Below are 18627 nucleotides of genomic sequence, written 5' to 3' on the forward strand. Positions count from 1 at the left end.
AACCCAGCTCTCTCTCTCGGTACAGCCTCTGACCCTGACTTGTGTGATCAGTTATAGTTTTCTAAAACTGACTTTTATAATCAAATTTAAGTTAGATTTTAATATAACTGTTTTGTTTGTTTGGGTCCCCTTGTATGGTTATTACCTGGCAAAAAAATAACTTTAATGGTTAAGCTGGTTATTTCTATTCTCTTCCTCCTCCTGCCCCCGTGGGTGTTTTCTGGCTTCCCTATTCGCTCTGCAGCAACGGTCCTTGTACCTAAGCTAAAGATCCATGCAGCGCCCAAAACTCCTGTGGGGTTTGCTCATCTAGTGGGTTACTACCAGAACAGTTGTAATGTGAATGTGGGGATAGGGACATGCTGAACCTGGGGCATATGAGGGTGACAGTTTGGAGGTGCTGTTCGACCCCGGCCTGCTGTGTCCAAGGGCCTATGAGGGTGACAGCTTGGGAGTGCTGATTAACCTGGTCCTCTTAGATGCGCTCTGTTAATGTGTGTGTGTGTGTGTGTGTGTGTGTGCGTGTGTTCGTCTGATTCTGGGGCTGAAAGAACCCAGCCCTGGGGAACACAAGTCCTGCAGGATAGCTCCATTGGGAGGGAACTTGCAGAAGGGAGAAGTAGAGCTCCGTATGAGGATACAAGTGATACAAGCAGTACATTGATAGAATTACAGATACTCCCCCCCCCCCCGAAGAGTAAACCTCATGAATGAGTGTACCCCAAAGTAACAAGCAAATCTGGTAATTGGTAGAGGAACGCAGGCAGCACGTGACCCTAATCATGTGGTACTTGTTGAGTATTTGCTGTGGATTGGGGAAACTGAGGCACAGACCTGAACAAACGGTCTCTTCCTTTTTCAGACTAAGCTCCTTTAGCAAGGTCTCTCTCTCATGGAATATTTGGTAATGTCCTGTAACTTTTAAGTTAAGAATTGTGCTTAGAATAACTGTAGGACCGTGCAATAAGGAGTTAAGAGTTGTGCCTTAAAAGTAAAGATTTTAGCTCAGTACTGTGACTGCGTGACAGGGCTTTCGGTAGGGATCATTAGTGAGATAAGGGAAGTAGAGATGCTGAAAAAAACAACAACTGTAAAACCCGCCTTGGCTGGTGGCTTGAGACAGGAGAAAACCAACTGGTTAGAGAGATGGATAATGAAGAAAGGGAAATGCCTCTGGGAAAGGCGGTGCTCTAAGGGAACCAACTCCAGGAAACAGCCCCAGGATCGGCGCTGCCAGACCGTGGCACTCTACTGGTGGCACCAAGCAGAGGCTGGAGTCCCCCAGATGAACCTGAGCCTGGCTGGCCATCAGGAAGGGTTCATCTGTCTTGTTGGGAGTGGGGAGCATTGTGTGTATGGCATGTACATTCTGTTCTGGTGGTGGTTGTTAGGTGAAGATTGAGTGGGGTATTGCTGTGTGAGGCTCTTTTGCTGGTGGGAGACCCCATAAACCTGCAAAAGATCAAGCCCTGAGTCCACGGGGACAGGGTGTTTGCTCTGAGTCCACGGAGGAGTAGATCCCGGAGTCCACGGAGGAGTAAAGTTAGGTGCCTTATGCCTGGAGTCCTACGAACTGGGAAAGGGTCGGGGGTGCCTAAATTAAGAGGGTTACGCCTTGAGCCCTAGGAACTGGCTAAAGGTGAGTGCCCCTAGAGTGGGTGAGTAACACAGAATTTTGTGCAGATAACAAAGGTACTGGATAGTCCCCAGCCAGGGATGGGGGGACCTGATTCAGTTTGTGCATGAGCAAGGGCATAGAGGAAAACAGGATACTTTAAATAGGGTTAACGATACAGGATGGTGGCCAGGCATGAAAGCGGATATAGATCAGTGGTGTGATAATTATCTGCAGTGTGCCATGGTTAATGCTGATCGCCAGGTTAAAAAAAATGCATTGGGGCACCAAAGAATAGAGGGTCCCTGGTCCTGGCTTCAGACACATTACATAGGCCGTTTACCCACCATCAATAGAGGGAATAAATACTGCCTGGTAATAATAGATCCCTTCTCCAAATGTGTGGAAGCCATCCCCACTAAAACCAACATTGCCTCGGTCACTGCTAAGCAGCTCTTTAACGAAGTTTTCTCAAGAATGGGAATTCCCAGAGTAATTGATTCAGATTTGGGATCCCATTTTGTGGGAGGTGTTATGCAAGAACTATGTAAATCTTTAGGTCTTAAGCAACGTTTCCACGTAGCTGGGCACCCTGAGTCCTCTGGACAAGTTGAACGAACCGATCGCACACTAATGGGAGCTTTGAAAAAGCAAGTAAATTGCTCAGGGGGGGATTGGAATGAAAACCTACCAACCATCTTAATGGCTCTAAGAGGCTCTAAGGCGATACATGGGTACACTCCCTTTGAAGTTATGACCAGAAGGCAAATGCGCATTCCTGAAAGTTGGTGGTTGGGAGTGGAACTGCCTAGTGCCTGGGAAGGAAAGGGGGTAACAGATGAATGGGAACAAACCTTATTAGAGACGATAGCTGCTCTACACAAGTAAGTGGCAGCACAGCTCGGCATAGTACAGCAAAACTGCACAAAAAACGAGGCTGGGGAAAACCTCCTTGGATATGGGAATTAGGCCAACCAGTAACTTACAGAAGGTTTTCAGCGAAGGAGCACTCTTTGACACACACACTTACTTTATTGTGAATCGGGCTAGCCCCAGTGTTTATCAGGTAGAAATCCTGAATGGGAAAAATGGGAAACCTTGGCGGAAATGGTTTCATTCCACAGAGTTCGAAGAGTGGAAGGGTAAACCACCTGACCCACAAGGAATAGTATAACTGTCTTCTCCATCCTGCCAGCCACCCTTCTTGGCTCGCAAGAAGGAACGGCTTCAGGCCGTTGGAAAATACGCATCCGGTGGGCTTGTCAGTGCCCATCCAGATGTTGAGGCAGGAAAAGGCCAGAGAAATCCTCGAGTTATTATGGCCACCCTCACGTAGGTCACTGCTTCATGTTCACCCTGCAATATTGGTCCCAGATTCTCCCAGTATATACGGTGTGTGTGTGTGTGTGAGTTTGTTCTCTCTTCTCTGCCCCCTCACAGGTCCCGAACACAAGCCATGACATCCCACTGTTGCACCAGCACCCTACTTTTCATAAGTGTCTGGAGTCTGATGCTATCCAGGCTCTATGCTGAATCTGTGATCCCTCTGAACTTCTGGAAGTGCTTGCCAGCTGGAGCCCAGGAAGTAAAATTGCTGTGCCACATGAATGCATTCTATGGGAATGGGAGCAATCCCCTGGCCCTGCAGTGTCGCTACTAGTCCTATGCTGTTGGCAACTCCTCGGGTTGCCCCTGGAAAAGCGTTGCCAATTGCATGCAGAGTGCCATCAGGGAGTCATTCAAGTCATGTTATGAAACTAAGACCACACTAGACTCCATCCCGTTCTTCTGTAAGCCGTTGTGGTCTCAAAAGGGATATACACCATCAAACGGAACCAGTGACAGCCTCCTGGGTGGCGGAAGGTGCAGGATAGTCCTGCTTTCCTCCGCTGTTTGGGGAGCAACCATGCTCCTAAGTGTCATCATTGTCATAGGAACCCAGATGCCTCTGTTACCCGCAGATGAACTGTAGCTGTCTCTGATCACGCCAGCAGGCAAGAATATCACATGGTTCCTTGTAAACTGGGAACCACTGAACTGGACTTTAGCTGGACACAACCTGATTCAGCAAGGTTCCCCAGACTGGGTAGTTCCACTAAAGGGCACACGTGAAAAGCTCATGCCAACAATTTGATTTAAATTCTGTAGGCATGTTGCCATTTTGGAGGGATTCCATGAGCCCGGATTGTACAGAATGGAATTGGGCCAACAGGAAAAAACAGTTTTCAGTTTTGACCCTCTGATCACATACCTCACTCCCCTCTGACGTTTAAGAGCCCCAATTTCAGGATCCGATGTTTTGTAATTGGCTCCACAAGAACATTTGGTTCTCCAACCTCAGACTTCTCTGAAGGAGGTTCAAATCCACTTAGAAGGCATGAATATTTCTCACATTGCACCTATATGCACTCCCTTGATTGGAACTAGTCATAAGAGTTGGGATGAATGGGTAAGAATGTGGCAAGGGGCCGACCATGTCAATAGAGTAAAAAGGGAATTAAGTGATTGGATTGCACCTGTAGGAACAGGAATCTCTTTAGTTGATGCCGCAAACATAGAAGTTCTAGCTAATAAACTATCATATGCCACCAAAAATATAGGAAAGATGGGAACCCCATTAACAGCATTTTTGAAACAGTTAAGTGAGGAACAGCAGTTAATAAGTAAGGTATTTCCTGGGTGGGAAAGACTCATAGAAAAAGATGAAGAGTTAATGATGTCTGGTGTACAGTCCCTCCAGAATAATTTCTCATTGACCTCAGCATGTGAGCAAACTCAGGCTCTCACCCAGAACGTAATCATGGGAATGATTTGACAAGCCATAGCAGGACAAATTCCCATAGAGGCAATCAACTTGATTCGGCCTCATATAACGGAGGAAGAATTAGTCCTCCAGCCCTGGTAGAAACTAGAAATGCTTCATATGATCAACACCACCAAAACTTGCAGTTATTCCTGATAACTGTGGCAGGCAAAGAAATCAAAGTAATCCACCTAGTAGTCCCACTGGGCATGTAAAACAGTTTAGGAGAAAAGAAGGTTTGGGCTATATCTGTGAAGACCAAGCATTGGAGGAACATGATGAATACTTCTTCCCACAACCTGGGAATAAGTCTCACTGCTCCTTCGATGTTATCCAGGAAGAGGGGTCTGTTATTGTCTATGTTGATGAAGCAGGTGTATGTGTAAGAACAATGTGTAATATTGTATTGATTAATGGACATTGGATTCAACCCATGGTGCCTAACTTTAATCACTGTTTCTGTAATGTAACCACTATTGTTAGTTGTGATATTAAGTTTACTGTGCCTATTTGGACTGTACAACATTTAAAAGCCTTTCTTGAGCTCTACAAGTAGGTTTCCCCCATTTCACTGGGAATGGGTCTCACTGCCATTAAGGGACTATTAACTCATCCCTCGTTACAAACTGAGCTGCAGAAGCGCCAAACTGTGGTGGAGAATGGCAAACTTGAGATTCAGCACCACAACCAGGAGATCTCTAGGCTGGCAGCAACCGTTAAAAACACAGGCCATCACTCCTGGTGGGAGACTTTGCTTGGGTGGAACTCCAGTGCAACAGGTCTTTTGAATATCATGCTTCACCCCGTTGTGCTGATCATTGGCTTCCAAATTATACTAGCAATTGGTCTGGGTCTACTGGTTTGCTGGATCCAATGACTGATGCAGCGGCTGCAATGGATTGAAGATCAGACCTGGTACCATGGAGTAAGGGTGTGATAGGGATACTCTCTCAGTGCAAGCACCCCCTGAACGGGGGGACTTGTTACCTATCAGCTCTGTGTTCTTGGGGAACCAGGGTGCAGTACCCAGCCTGTCTGACTCACGAAAGACCTCCGTCCCCCCCAGCCTTTGCTTGAACCAAAGCCAATCAGAAGAAAGACTTACAAAAATCAATGAAAAGGCAGGGGAAGAGACACCTAAACCCCTCCGGACAAGGGTGACAGAATTAAGGAAACTCCCTTAGGCTATGTCTACTCTATGAAAGTACTGCGATGTTACAGAAGTCGATTTTTGGGAACAGATTGTATAAAGTCGAGTGCATGCGTCCACACTAAGCACATTAATTTGGCAGTGTGCGTTCACAGTACAATGGCAAGTGTCGACATTCCGAGCAGTGCACTGTGGGTAGCTATCCCACAGTTCCCGCAGTCCCTGCTGCCCATTGGAATTCTGGGCTGAGCTCCCAATGCCTGATGGGCCCAAAAATTTGTTGCGGGTGGTTATGGGTAAATGTCATCAGTCAATCCTCCCTCCATGAAAGCAACAGCAGACAATCATTTCACGCCCTTTTCCCTGGATTGCCCATGCAGATGCCATAGCACGGCAAGCATGGAGCCCGTTCAGCTCACGGCAGCAGTTATGACCATTGTAAACACCTCACGCATTATCGTGCAGTTTATGCAGAACCAGCACCTGAAAAACCAGGTGAGAATGCGACGGCAGTGTGGTGATGAGGACATGAACACAGATTTCTCTAAAACCGTGGTCCCCAGCAATTTGGAGAGCATGGTATTACTAGGGCAGGCTCATGCCATGGAACGTTGATTCTGGGCCCGGGAAACAAGCACAGAGTGGTGGGACCGCATAGTGTTGCAGGTTTGGGATGATTCCCAGTGGTTCTGAAATTTTCGCATGCATAAGGGCACTTTCATGGAACATTGTGACTTGCTTTCCCCTGCCCTGAAGCGCAAGAATACCAAGATGAGAGTAGCCCTCACAGTTCACAAGTGCGCGGCAATAGCCCTGTGGAAGCTTGCAACACCAGACAGCTACCGGTAATCAATTTGGAGTGAGCAAAGCTACTGTGGGGGTTGCTGTGATGCAAGTAGCCAGCGCAATCATTGAGCTGCTGCTATCAAAGGTAGTGACTCTGGGAAATGTGCAGGTCATAGTGGATGGCTTTGCTGCAATGGGATTCCCTAACTGTGGTGGGGCGATAGATGGAACGCATATCCCTATCTTGGGACCAGACCACCAGGGCAGCCAGTACATAAACTGCAAGGGGTACTTTTCAATGGTGCTGCAAGCACTGGTGGATCACAAGGGACGTTTCACCGACATCAACGTGGGATGGCCGGGAAAGGTTCATGACGGTCGCGTCTTCAGGAACTCTGGTCTGTTTAAATGGCTGCAGGAAGGGATTTACTTCCCAGACCAGAAAATAACTGTTGGGGATGTTGAAATGCCTATAGTTATTCTTGGGGACCCAGCCTACCCCTTAATGCCCTGGCTCATGAAGCCGTACACAGGCACCCCGGACAGTAGTCAGGAGCTGTTCAACTATAGGCTGAGCAAGCGCAGAATGGTGGTAGTGTGTGCATTTGGATGTTTAAAAGGTCGCTGGCGCAGTTTACTGACTCACTCGGACCTCAGCGAAACCAGTATTCCCATTGTTATTGCTGCTTGCTGTGTGCTCCACAATCTCTGTGAGAGTAAGGGGGAGACGTTTATGGTGGGGTGGGAGGTTGAGGCAAATCACCTGACCGCTGAATATGCGTAGCTAGACACCAGGGCGGTTAGAAGAGCACAGCAAGAAGTGCTGCGCATCAGACAAGCTTTGAAAACCAGTTTCATGACTGGCCAGGGTACTGTGTGATCCTTCTGTTTGTTTCTCCTTGATGAAAACCAGCCCCCTTGGTTGACTCTAAATTCCCTGTAAGCCACCCGCCCTTCCCCCTTCGATCACAGCTAGCTTGCAAAGGAAATAAAGTCACTGTTGTTTAAAAAACATGTATTCTTTCTTAATTGATTATAAAAATAGGGAGATAACTCACAAGGTAGCCCGGGTGGGGTGTGGGAGAAGGGAAAGAAAAGGCCACTTCAAAACTTGTTGAATGACAGCCTTCTGTTGCTTGGGCTGTCCACTGGGGTGGAGTGCTTGGGTGCTCGGAGCCTCCCCCCTCCCCCCGCGTTCTTGGGTATCTGGGTGAGGAGGCTATGGAACTTGGGGAGGAGGGAGGGCAGTTAAACAGGGGCTGCAGTGGCAGTCTGTGATCCTGCCTCCACCATGAACCTCCACCAGATGCCGGAGCATGTCCTTTTGATCCCGCAGTAGCCACAGCGTTGCCTCATGCCTCCTCTGATCTTCCTGCCGCCACCTCTCCTCACGTTCATCAGCCACTTTCCTGTACTCTGCTATTGTGTCCCTCTACACATTCTGCTGAACTCTGTCAGTGCTGGACGACTGCATGAGCTCAGAGAACATTTCATCGCACATGCGTTTTTTTCGCCGCCTTATCTAAGATAGCCTTTAGGACGGAGGAGGGAGGCTTGAAACATTTGCAGCTGCTGGAGGAAAAAAAGGGAGTGAAGTATTTAAAAAGATACATTTTACAGAACAATGGCTATACTCTTTCATAGTGAACAATACTATTCACATTACATAGCACATGTGATTTTGGTACAAGGTCGCATTTTGCATCTTATATTGAGTGCCTGCAGCTTTGGTGTTAGAGATCACACACGTAGTGCTGGGCAACAGAATTTGGCTTGCCATGCTTCAGCAACCTTCATAACAGGAGTGCCGTCCTCTCCCATACCAAGCAAAGCGCATTGAGTTGGCTATTTAGTGCTGCAGTTTTCCTGTTAACGTGCAGCAGCAGAAACCAAACTAACCCCCCTCCCCGCAATCTAATTCTCTGGGATGATGGCTTTTCCCCTCCCCTCACCCCCTGGCTGGTATCAGGGAAGAACCCAGCTAGCCAAATGCGAACAGCTCAGCACCAATGGACCCCCCCCACCACCACGTGGCTAACTGCGGGGAGGATTTCTTTTCAGCCACAGGCAAACAGCCCAGTAGGAACAGGCACCTCTTAATGTCCCCTTAATTAAATTCCCCTATTTCAACCAGGTTACCATGAACGATATCAATCTTCTGAGGATAACACAGAGAGATAAAGAATGGATGTTGCTTGAATGCCAGGCTTTGTCATGCAGTAATACCAGATTACTTGCTACTAGCATGGCGTGGTAAAGTGTCCTATCATGGAGGATGGAATAAGGCTGCTCTCCCCAGAAACCTTCTGCAAAGGCTTTTAGAGTACCTCCAGGAGAGCTTCATGGAGATGTCCCTGGAGGATTTCCGCTCCATCCCCAGACACGTTAACAGAGTTATCCAGTAGCTGTACTGGCCACGAATGCATCCCAAGTCCTCAGGGCTACTTAATCATTAAAAAACACTTGCTTTTATAACATGTATTATATTTTAAAAGGTACACTCACCAGAGGTCCCTTCTCTGGCTTGGTTGGGTTGGGAGGGTATTTCAGTCAGTGATAAAAAGATCCTGGCTGGCGGGGAGAATGGTGTGCTGTGTGCTCTCCTCAAGCTCGTCCTCCTCCTCCTCATCTTCCCCGTCTGTAAAATCCTGAGGCATGGCGGAGAGTACCCCATCATCGGAGTCCACAGACAGGGGTGGAGTAGTGGTGACGCCCCCCCCCCTAAAATTGCATGCAGCTCATCTTAGAAGCAGCATGTCCGGGGCTCTGTCCTGGAGCAGCCGTTTGATTCTTTGGTTTTCTAGTACGCTTGTCTGAGCTCCTTAAGTTTCACACGGCACTATATTGCGTCCCTGCTGTAGCCTCTGTCCCTCATGGCCTCTGAGATTTTTTGAAATGTTTTGGCATTTCGTCTTTTGGAACGTAATTCTGATAGCACTGATTCCTCTCCCCATACAGTGATCAGATCCAGTACCTCCCGTTCGGTCCATGATGGAGCTCTTTTTCGATTCTGGGACTACATGGTCACCTGTGCTGATGAGCTTGCCTGGCCAAACAGGAAATGAGATTCAAAAGTTCCCGGGGCTTTTCCTGTACACTTGGCCAGTGCATCTGAGTTCAGAATGCTGGCCAGAGTAGTCACAATGGTGCACTGTGGGATAGCTCCCGCAGGCCAATACCTTCAAATTGCGTCCACACTAACCCTCATTCGAAACGGCAATGTCGATTTCAGCGCTAATCCCCTCATGGGGGAGGAGTACAGAAATCAGTTTTTAGAGCCCGTTTTTGTTGAAAAAATGGCTTCACTGTGTGGATGGGTGCAGAGTTAATTCGATTTAACGCTGTTAAATCCGACATAAACTCGTAGTGTAGACCAGGCCTTAGCCTCATCTGCATCAAAGATGGGGCAGGGAGGAAACTCCATTAGCATACAGAATGGAGAACAGAGATTCCAAGGCAAGAATCGCACTGAACTCTGGGACCAGCAAGGCAGGAAAGCATTGCATGATGGGGGATTTCTGCTTCAGATGTTAATGAACCCATGCCTGCACACATCCAGCTCCGTAGTTATCAGACCAATTCTAGTAATAAATCCTTTATTGGTATGCAAAATACTGAAGCTGCCTAATTGCATTGTGAGCTTGGGAGTACTGATTAACCCAGTTCTCTCAGACACTCTCTGTTAATGTGTGCGTGTGTTCATCTGATTCTGGGGCTGGAAGAACCCAGCCCTAGGGAACACGGGTTCTGCAGGATAGCTCCACTGGGAGAGAACTTGCAGAAGGGAGAAGTAGAGCGCCGTATGAGAACACAAGTGACACAAGCAGTACATTGACAGAATTATAGAACATCCCACCCACCCCCCCCCGAAGAGTAACCCTAATAAATGAGTCTGTCCCAAAGTAATGGGCAAATCTGGTAACAGTATCCACCTGTTGACCATAAACTCTGTGGGGGCAGGAACTGTCTCTTATTATACTGGTTTGCATGTACAGCACCTAACACAATATGGTCCCAATACTTGATAAGAAAATGTAGGGGATCGGCAAAGCAAGTAAGCAGTGGCTATAATAATCCCATCCACTCTTTTTTTTATTACTTGTATATGCAGCACCAAGCAAGAGTGGGGCCTGGACTGGGGCCTCTAGACACCATCAGAATACATCTACTAACTAGCAGTGTCTAATAAATAACTATGCAGGTACTTTTAAAATACAGATTTGTAATGTAAAGTCGCCTGTAACTGCATCTTTTGGGTACATCAATGCAACTGCAGCTTCCACATCGTGGAAGGTGCTTTCTTCACGGATGAGCTGTAAAACTAGAATTTTTCAGAAGTATCAGACTTAATCTATTTACCTTTCACTTTGTCCTCAGAATGTTGTTGCTGTATTTATACTGACTGAAGAATGGGTCCTGTCTATTACAAATTCATGGGCTGGCGGAATTGTGACATCAGAGGTAGCTTCCTTCCTTCTCCCATTTTTTTTTCTCTACCAGCAACCTGTAAAGAGATCATAGATGATTGGCATCATAGTTATAGGACCTAACGTTTTGTCCTTGCTCAGGATTGTTTTCAAATGTTTGAGGGTATACTGGGCTTTGAATTCTAAATCCAAAGATAAGATCTTACTGGACCTCTATAGGCATTGGCAATCTTTGTGTGTAGTAAGTCAAAATTGTTGCAGCAATGGAAGAACATTTCAGTGGAAATGTAATTTATTTCTGGCAGGTTTGAGGATATTATAATACAGGTATGTGTTTTTAAACAAGGACTTGCCCTTTCTTAAACATCTTCTCCTATTTGATTATTAAATAAAGTGTCTAATGTTGAATTTGCAATTAGGTCAAAATGGTGAATTTGAATAACAATAGCTCCATGCTATTACAGATGCAATTCTGAGAGTCTTACTGAAAGATACACAGGGAAGAGACTCTGGGTGTTTTGAGAAAGTTCCTCCTCTGCTTTGGTGGGTCCTGCACTTATTGGCGGATTTGCTCGCCTCAGAGGTTCACGGCAGCCCTCAGTTTGGCCACTTTTGTGGCTCAAATCTGCTGTTCACTCACTCAGTTAGCCTCATCACTGGCCAGCATGAGGAAAAGGAAGAAGAACAATTCCCGCAGTGTCTGCTGATCCACTAGTGGATTGGGGAACAAGCCAGAGACCTTCCCCTCTGGTGGTACCCACAGTCCAGGTCAACTCCTCCAGTATCAAGTAGGGAGTTGGGGGAATGGAGGGATGGGGGGGGGGACCTGGGCCCACCCTCTACTCCGGGTTCCAGCCCAGGGCCCTGTGGATTGCAGCTGTCTATAGTGTCTCCTGTAACAGCTGCATGACAGCTACAACTCCCTGGGCTACTTCCCCGTGGCCTCCTCCCAACACCTTCTTTATTCCCACCACAGGACCTTCCTCCTGATGTCTGATAATGCTTGTACTTCTCAGTCTTCCAGTAGTACTCAGCTTCTTGCACTCTCAGCTTCTTGCACCTCTTGCTCTCATATTCTCAGCTCCTCACACGCACACCCCAAACTGAATTGAGCTCCTTTTTAAACCCAGGTGCCCCGATTAGCCTGCCTGTCTTAATTGATTCTGTCAGCTTCTTGATTGGCTACAGGTGTTTTAATCAGCCTGTCTGCCTTAATTGTTTCCAGAAAGTTCCTGATTGTTCTGAAACCTTCCCTGTTACCTTACCCAGGGAAAAGGGACCTACTTAACTTGGGGCTAATATATCTGCCTTCTGTCACTGTCCTGTATCCACTGACTCCCTTGACGCCTTTGAGGAGCAGTGGGCGCTGTCCGGGGTTCTCTGCTTGGTGTCCCCGTCTGGTTCCCTTTGTTTGACCCTTTGACCACACTCCTGTACCTGTTATTTCATTAGTTGTCCCCCCTATCTATTTGGTGTCCAGGTCCTGTGGATCCCCCTCTTAGGCTGGGGGAAAAGCCCGCCCACTTCCCGGATCCCAATAGGATCACTCTCTTGTAGCCATCTGGCCCGACCCTGTCACGGTGTCTGTTATTACAGTTGAATTACAATTGCTTCTAGAGGCCCCAGTCAAGATCAGGGCTATATTCTTTGAAGTGCTGTACATGGATCTAGGAGTACTAGTGGCACCTTAGAGACTAACCAATTTATTTGAGCAGAAGCTTTTGTGAGCTACAGCTCACTTAGCTTATGCTCAAATAAATTGGTTAGTCTCCAAGCTGCCACTAGTACTCCCTTTCTTTTTGCGAATATAGACCAACACGGCTGCTACTCTGATACATGGATCTAGTAAGAGCTAGTCTCTGCTCTGACAAACAAAGGTGTGATAAAGGAAGTGCTATTATCTTCATTTTACAGGTGAGGAAGTGGGGCAAAGAAAGATGAGGCAAGTAGCTTGCTCAGGCGGACACACAAAGCCTGTGCTGGAGCCAGGAATTGAACTGAGATTGCCTGAGTCCCAGTCCTGTGCCTTAACACCAAATCATCTTTCCTTCCTTGAATAAGAAAAGCTTTATTCACACAGAAATTACGTCAAAAATAATACAGGCATAGGGGAAATGATTGGCCATATAAATGGCATTTTGGGTGAATAGTCTCCGTTTTTAAATTAGCTTCTGTGTGTAAGAGAGGCTGTGAAATGTTCCAGTGGATTGACGTTCAATTTAGTTTCTCAGTTAAAAGTCTGTTACCTAAAAGTTTGCAACACTCCCATGTTTCTCCTCACAGCTTGCGCAATGTGGCACAGACAAGTTAGGGTGATGTCTTTAAATGTCAGAATCTGCTTGTGTATGTGTGTGTGAAACTCTGCAATATGATAATATATATTATACAATATGACAATATATTTCCTTGATTGCCATCACTCTTTAAGATGAACTTATGGCTGTCAAGAGAGATTGGCACTTATACAAATGCCTGAAACCTGAAGAGAAGGCTTTATCAGTACTCAGTTGGAAAACTTATTGCATCCTTTTTGGATGTAGCAGGGCTGATTTTAGCACGTGCTTTGGAGTGCCCTATGTTGCTTGACGAATTGTGTACTGGGAGTTATTTCATGCAGTCCTTTATTTCTCTCATTTTTATGAGTGAATTTTAATGCTCATGGAAACAGAGAACTGTTATCATTGGCTATCGATAACAGTGATGCTCTAGACTGTGTGTGCACGATCTGTTTAGGAACTCTATCTCTGCAGTAACTGAGCACCATGCAAACATCAATGAATGAATCGTCATAACACCTGTGTGCAGTTGGGAAATCGTGTTATTTCTATTTTAGAATAGGGAACTGAGCTGCACTGTTTTAACAGCTTTAACCAGCTTAACACACATTAAAGGCACACTGCCTTGTCTATACTGGGATGTTAACACGTATTAGTTAATATCTTCCAAGTCCTAGATAAGGACAGAGAATCAAAGTGATTTGTCCAAGATCAGTCATGAAGTCTGTGCCAGGCCAAGGAATTGAACCCAGATCTCCTGTGTTCCAATTTAATTCCTTAAATATAAGCTGATCTTTCCTCAGTGCTAGCATGCTGCATCACCTGTTATTTCAGTCCCAAGCAGAAGCTGTCAATTGTACCAAGCTGTGTAATGGCATTTTGTGATATGTGGAATTGTCTACTGGGTCCACTAAGAGAATTTTCCCTTGTGACCAAAGACAGTAATTTGAATCCAGGCTGCTAGAGATAAAAGGACAGTACACCAACTCCACACACAAATTACACTCCTTAGTGTTCTTTAAAGTGACACTTTCAGTCTGACAAGTAGCTCAAGTCCAAAGTTTGGCCTTCCCTCTGCTCCAGAGGGTAGAATCTGATGGGGGAAAAAAAATCTCAATTTTTAAATGTATTTTTATTGCTGTTTTGTTTTTAAAACTTAGTATAGTTGCCAAGAAATTAAGAATAAAACGGTGTCCTCTGTTTAGGCAGCACAAGTATAAAGACACAGAAGTTAACAGAAAATATCTGCTATATTAAAAAAAAGATTCTTTGCCAAGCATAAAAGGTCAAAACTGGTAAGGAAATGTCTTTTGCTCTCACATATTTGAAAGTAATAAAAGAATAAAAACAGAATAGTGAAAACAAACTGTGAAAGGTGATTAACGCCCAATTAATATTTAATCAATAGAGTTATTTTTCCAATAGCAAACAGGTGAATGTGAGTTCTTTCTTTATGGTGTGTGGATGTGTGTGGTAGGAAAAATGTGATGAGAGGAACATGAAAATGAATGGATTCAGGGTGATGAATGACGAAGGCTTAGAGTTATCAATCTTCTGGTGGTGCCACAGTCATTTTTGGGTAGCCTCTCTGTTCGTGGCGCAGCATAACACCACTGCTATATTATTCCTAAGTTATATGAGTGCTGATGCAAGTCAACATGGCAGTTACGGTATACACTGACGGACATAATCATGGTTGCTCTCAAAATGGAGGCTGAAATATAGCACACTGAGGTATAGCCCCCAAACTGTCACAATTTGCTCAAGTCCCATTGACTTTGTAAACAAGGTTAAACACATGTATTCGTTGGTAGTAGCTGGGCCTATACGGGTTAAATAACCTTGAAGTGATATTTCTTTTGCATCTGTGGAGTTTGCAGTCACTTCGTGGGCACGCTTTTCTTATCTAGTGTATGTATTTATGATTTCTGCGCTCTCACAGCCTTCTCGTATTTTAACTTCAGATTGCGGATAATGTTTTTTTTTCTCTCTTTCCCCTCCTCACCAGGTTTTCCTGGGAAACATCATAAGACCTAAACAAGCAACAGAAGTGAAGGTGAGTGTCTTCTCTCTTCATTGATGGCATAATCTCTCTAGTTTCTGTCTTGTTTTTAGGACTGCTTTTATCATCAATACTGGTCTGAGTTAATGCACTGTGTATATTGTGATAGACCAGTGTGATGTAAAGGCTGCCTTGTAAGGCATTTAAAGGGGTAACATGGCATCTGAAAGTATGCATCTCCCACATACTAGGAACTTCAAGTACCATGGAATCTAGTCCCTTACCAGAGCATAAGTGGATTGTTTAAATTCATCAGGAATTCATAACTGTTAAAAAGAAATCTGTGCACTAGGCATGACTGTCCAATGAATAGCTGTCTGCAAAAGATGCAGTGGTTGAGCTAGGGTACAGATGTGGGGACCCGCATGAAAGACCCCCTAAGCTTATTTCTACCAGCTTAGATTAAAAACTTCCCCAGGCACAAATTCTCCCTTGTACCTTGGGTTTAAGTACCGCTGCCACCACCAAGTGATTTAACAAAGAACCAGGGAAAAGGACCACTTGGAGTTCCTCTTCCCCCAGCAATCCCCCCACGCCCTTATACCCCCTTTCCTGGGGAGGCTTGAGAATAATATCCTAACCAATTGGTTACAAAATGATCAAAGACCCAAACCCCTGGGTCTTGGAACAATGGAAAGATCAGTCAGGTTCTTAAAAGAGGGATTTTATTTAAAAAAGAAAGAAAGAAAGGTAAAAATCATCTCTGTAAAATCAGGATGGAAAATACTTTACAGGGTATTCAGATTCAAAACACAGAGGATTCCCCTCTAGGCAAAACCTTAAAGTTACAGAAAACAGGAATAAACCTCCCTCTTAGCACAGGGAAAATTCACAAGAAAAACAAAAGATAAACTAATCTGCCTTGCCTGGCTTACCTATACTGGTTGCAGTATTGGAGACTTGGATTGGGATGGGTTGGAGAAGATGGGGATTTCTCTCTGGCCCCTCTCAGTTCCAAGAGAGAGTCCCCACACAAACAAAGAGTAAAAGAAAAACCCTTCCCTCCTCCCCCCCCCCAAGATTTGAAAGTATCTCCTTTCCCCATTTGTCCTGTTGGTCAGGTGCTAACCCGGTTATCTGAGCTTCTTAACCCCTTACAGGTAAGTAGGAATTCTAGGCTACCCTTAGCTGTATGGTTATGACATTGCTATTAGCGTTTTATTAAACTGCTATATGGAACTATAGGAGGAGCATAAGAAAGGAAGTTATGGAACAAACTGAGGCCAGTTAGAACAAAAATGTGATTATCTTACTTCAAATGTAAAACTGAATGATTTCTGGCTAAGACAGAGAGAGAATGTCTCCAACTGTTCTGGGTAACTTTCCTACATCTTTTCTTGGGCGCTTTTCTTCTTTGGTTACTTAATACCTTCTCACATACTGCTCATATCTGAAGCCACATAGGAGATGTTGGTCACTTACCATGATTTAAGACACTAATGTGGGGAGACTGGAAGCATCAGCTCCGGCATTAACTTCTTCCATCAACCTAATGTGCAAAAGCTCAAAGCCTCTCCTCAAACCCAGGCCTCCGAATACAACAGTTTGTGTTTCCAGTTCAGGTATGAATTCACTGCAGCATTTGCAGTAGGTTAATAGAAGCTGAGTGACAGCTGTCAATAAGTTCTCCAGCACAAGACTGCAACATCATTTCAAGGTTCTGTTTAGTATGGACCCTGTCAAGGTTAGTCACTAATGCAAAAGAGTATGTTGCCAAAATCAAAGATTGCTCTCTTTTCCACCTTTCAGTTTATCCACTGTGACCGAATGCACCTCTGTATTCACATCCTACACACTATTGTTATAATAATATTCGTACACAATATGCCTTGCGAGGTATCATTTAAAATCTAATATCTCATTGGTCAATAATATCATGGTGAAATGTGTGTAGCAACATTATATGTAAAGTTATAAACCTAAGCTAAAATTAGGTCTGAATGTGTTTACCAGACAAGTCTGGGTAAACCATTTTCTAATAGACAAAGGACAAGCTGATGCCTCTAGCCAGGCGTCATCAAAGTTAATGGGCAATCACCTATCAAATGGCCATTCTTTGTCAAGAAACGGGCAGAAACAAACAGATCTGCATCTTAGCAAACAACAGCATGGAACCTCTTTCACCACTGGACTTCTTGTCTCTGTCCTCACAGTGGAAATGAACTTTACTTAGGGGTAACCCTCAGGAAAATACATTTGAAAGGGCAAATGAACGATAAACGTGAAGGGCAAAACACTGCAAGTTATCTCTTCCTATCCATCTCTCTCTCTCTCTTTCACCAAAGAAGACAAAAAGAAACAGCTGTTGGATTTGGGAGCACATCTTGGCTTGAGAGTTTGGTCAGCAGTGTTACTGGGAACATGTGGTAAGGGACTTCACCTTGAACCAAGTCTAATTTGTTTAAGTTTTAGTACTAGGAAGCATTTTATCTTTATTTCTTTTGTAACCATTTCTGACTTTAACGCCTTATACTTGTGCTCACTTAAAATCTATCTTCTTGTAGTTAAATAAACTTACTTTATTCTCTCATCCAAAGCAGTGTTGTGAACTGTGTGGGTAACTCCATTTAAGGTACCAAACCGTTGTATATTGATCCCCTTAGAGGGGCAACAAGCCTAATATATCTGGACTGTCCAGGAGAGGGCTGGACAGTGCAGAAAATACTTGTTGACAGAAAATCTGGATCTGGGAGTGTGTTCCGGTCACAAGTGGTAGCCAAGGCTGGTGGAAGCCAGAGTGTCTGTGTGGCTGCATGCAGCAGCTAAACACAGACACTCGGGGTGTGACCAGTCTGCTATTAGACTGTTTGTGAGTGGCTAGGTGGGAGCTATGGCAACAAAGCATTGTGAGGCACCCAAGTTTGCAGGGCAGGGGTGACACAGCCTCTCACCAGTCTGAATTGCACCCTGGAATGTAATACCCACTTCTCTAGAGATGAAAACTATGAAATAAATGCCAACCATAGGAAGTATGCAGTGGTGTTGTAGCTGTGTCGGTCCCAGAATATTAGAAAGACAAGGTGGTTGAAGTATATGCTATCTGTTTGATCTTGTATTTAACTGTGACGCTCTGAGTACCTTTCCCAGACCTGAAGAAGAGCTCTGTGTAGCTCAAAAGCTTGTCTCTCTCACCAGCTGAAGTTGGTCCAATAAAATACATTACTTCATCCACCTTGTCTCTCTAACCATTTATGGGTGCATATGGTTGTCCCATTTATCTCCTTATTCTTCCCATATATAAAACGATGTGCTAACAAACTGGTGGCACACAGGTGAGTCTCCTGCTTCTTTGGATGAGTGTCAAGAGACCAGCTTTGATTAAAATGCCGCCAGAACCACTGATGCTGTAATATTAATAGCAATGGTGGCATCTACAAAAATAGCTGTTAAATGGGGAGTAAAAAGCTTTCTGTGTTGCCAAAAATGTAATGAAAATGGAGCTGTCAAGTATATAATGTTAACCAGAATGATTGTGACTTTACAATTTTCCAATGCATTGGGTTTATGT

The 18627-nt window shown here is 45.0% G+C and overlaps 1 protein-coding gene across 5 annotated transcripts in view; it reads left to right on the forward strand.

The window, feature by feature from the left end:
- The window catches only part of TSPAN4 (tetraspanin 4), a 683463-nt gene that overhangs the window by 289441 nt on the left and 375395 nt on the right, over positions 1-18627 (forward strand). For 4 of the 5 annotated variants that reach the window (XM_048852861.2, XM_048852863.2, XM_048852865.2 and 1 more), the window contains one exon: positions 15066-15113. In XM_048852861.2, coding sequence (XP_048708818.1) covers positions 15066-15113 — 48 coding nt within the window. Of the gene's footprint in view, positions 1-10731; positions 10816-15065; positions 15114-18627 lie in introns of all 5 variants that reach the window. The other variant, XM_048852864.2, reaches the window with a different exon arrangement.

Source organism: Caretta caretta, chromosome 6 (assembly GCF_965140235.1).
Source record: "Caretta caretta isolate rCarCar2 chromosome 6, rCarCar1.hap1, whole genome shotgun sequence".
Classification (NCBI taxonomy): Eukaryota; Metazoa; Chordata; order Testudines; family Cheloniidae; genus Caretta; species Caretta caretta.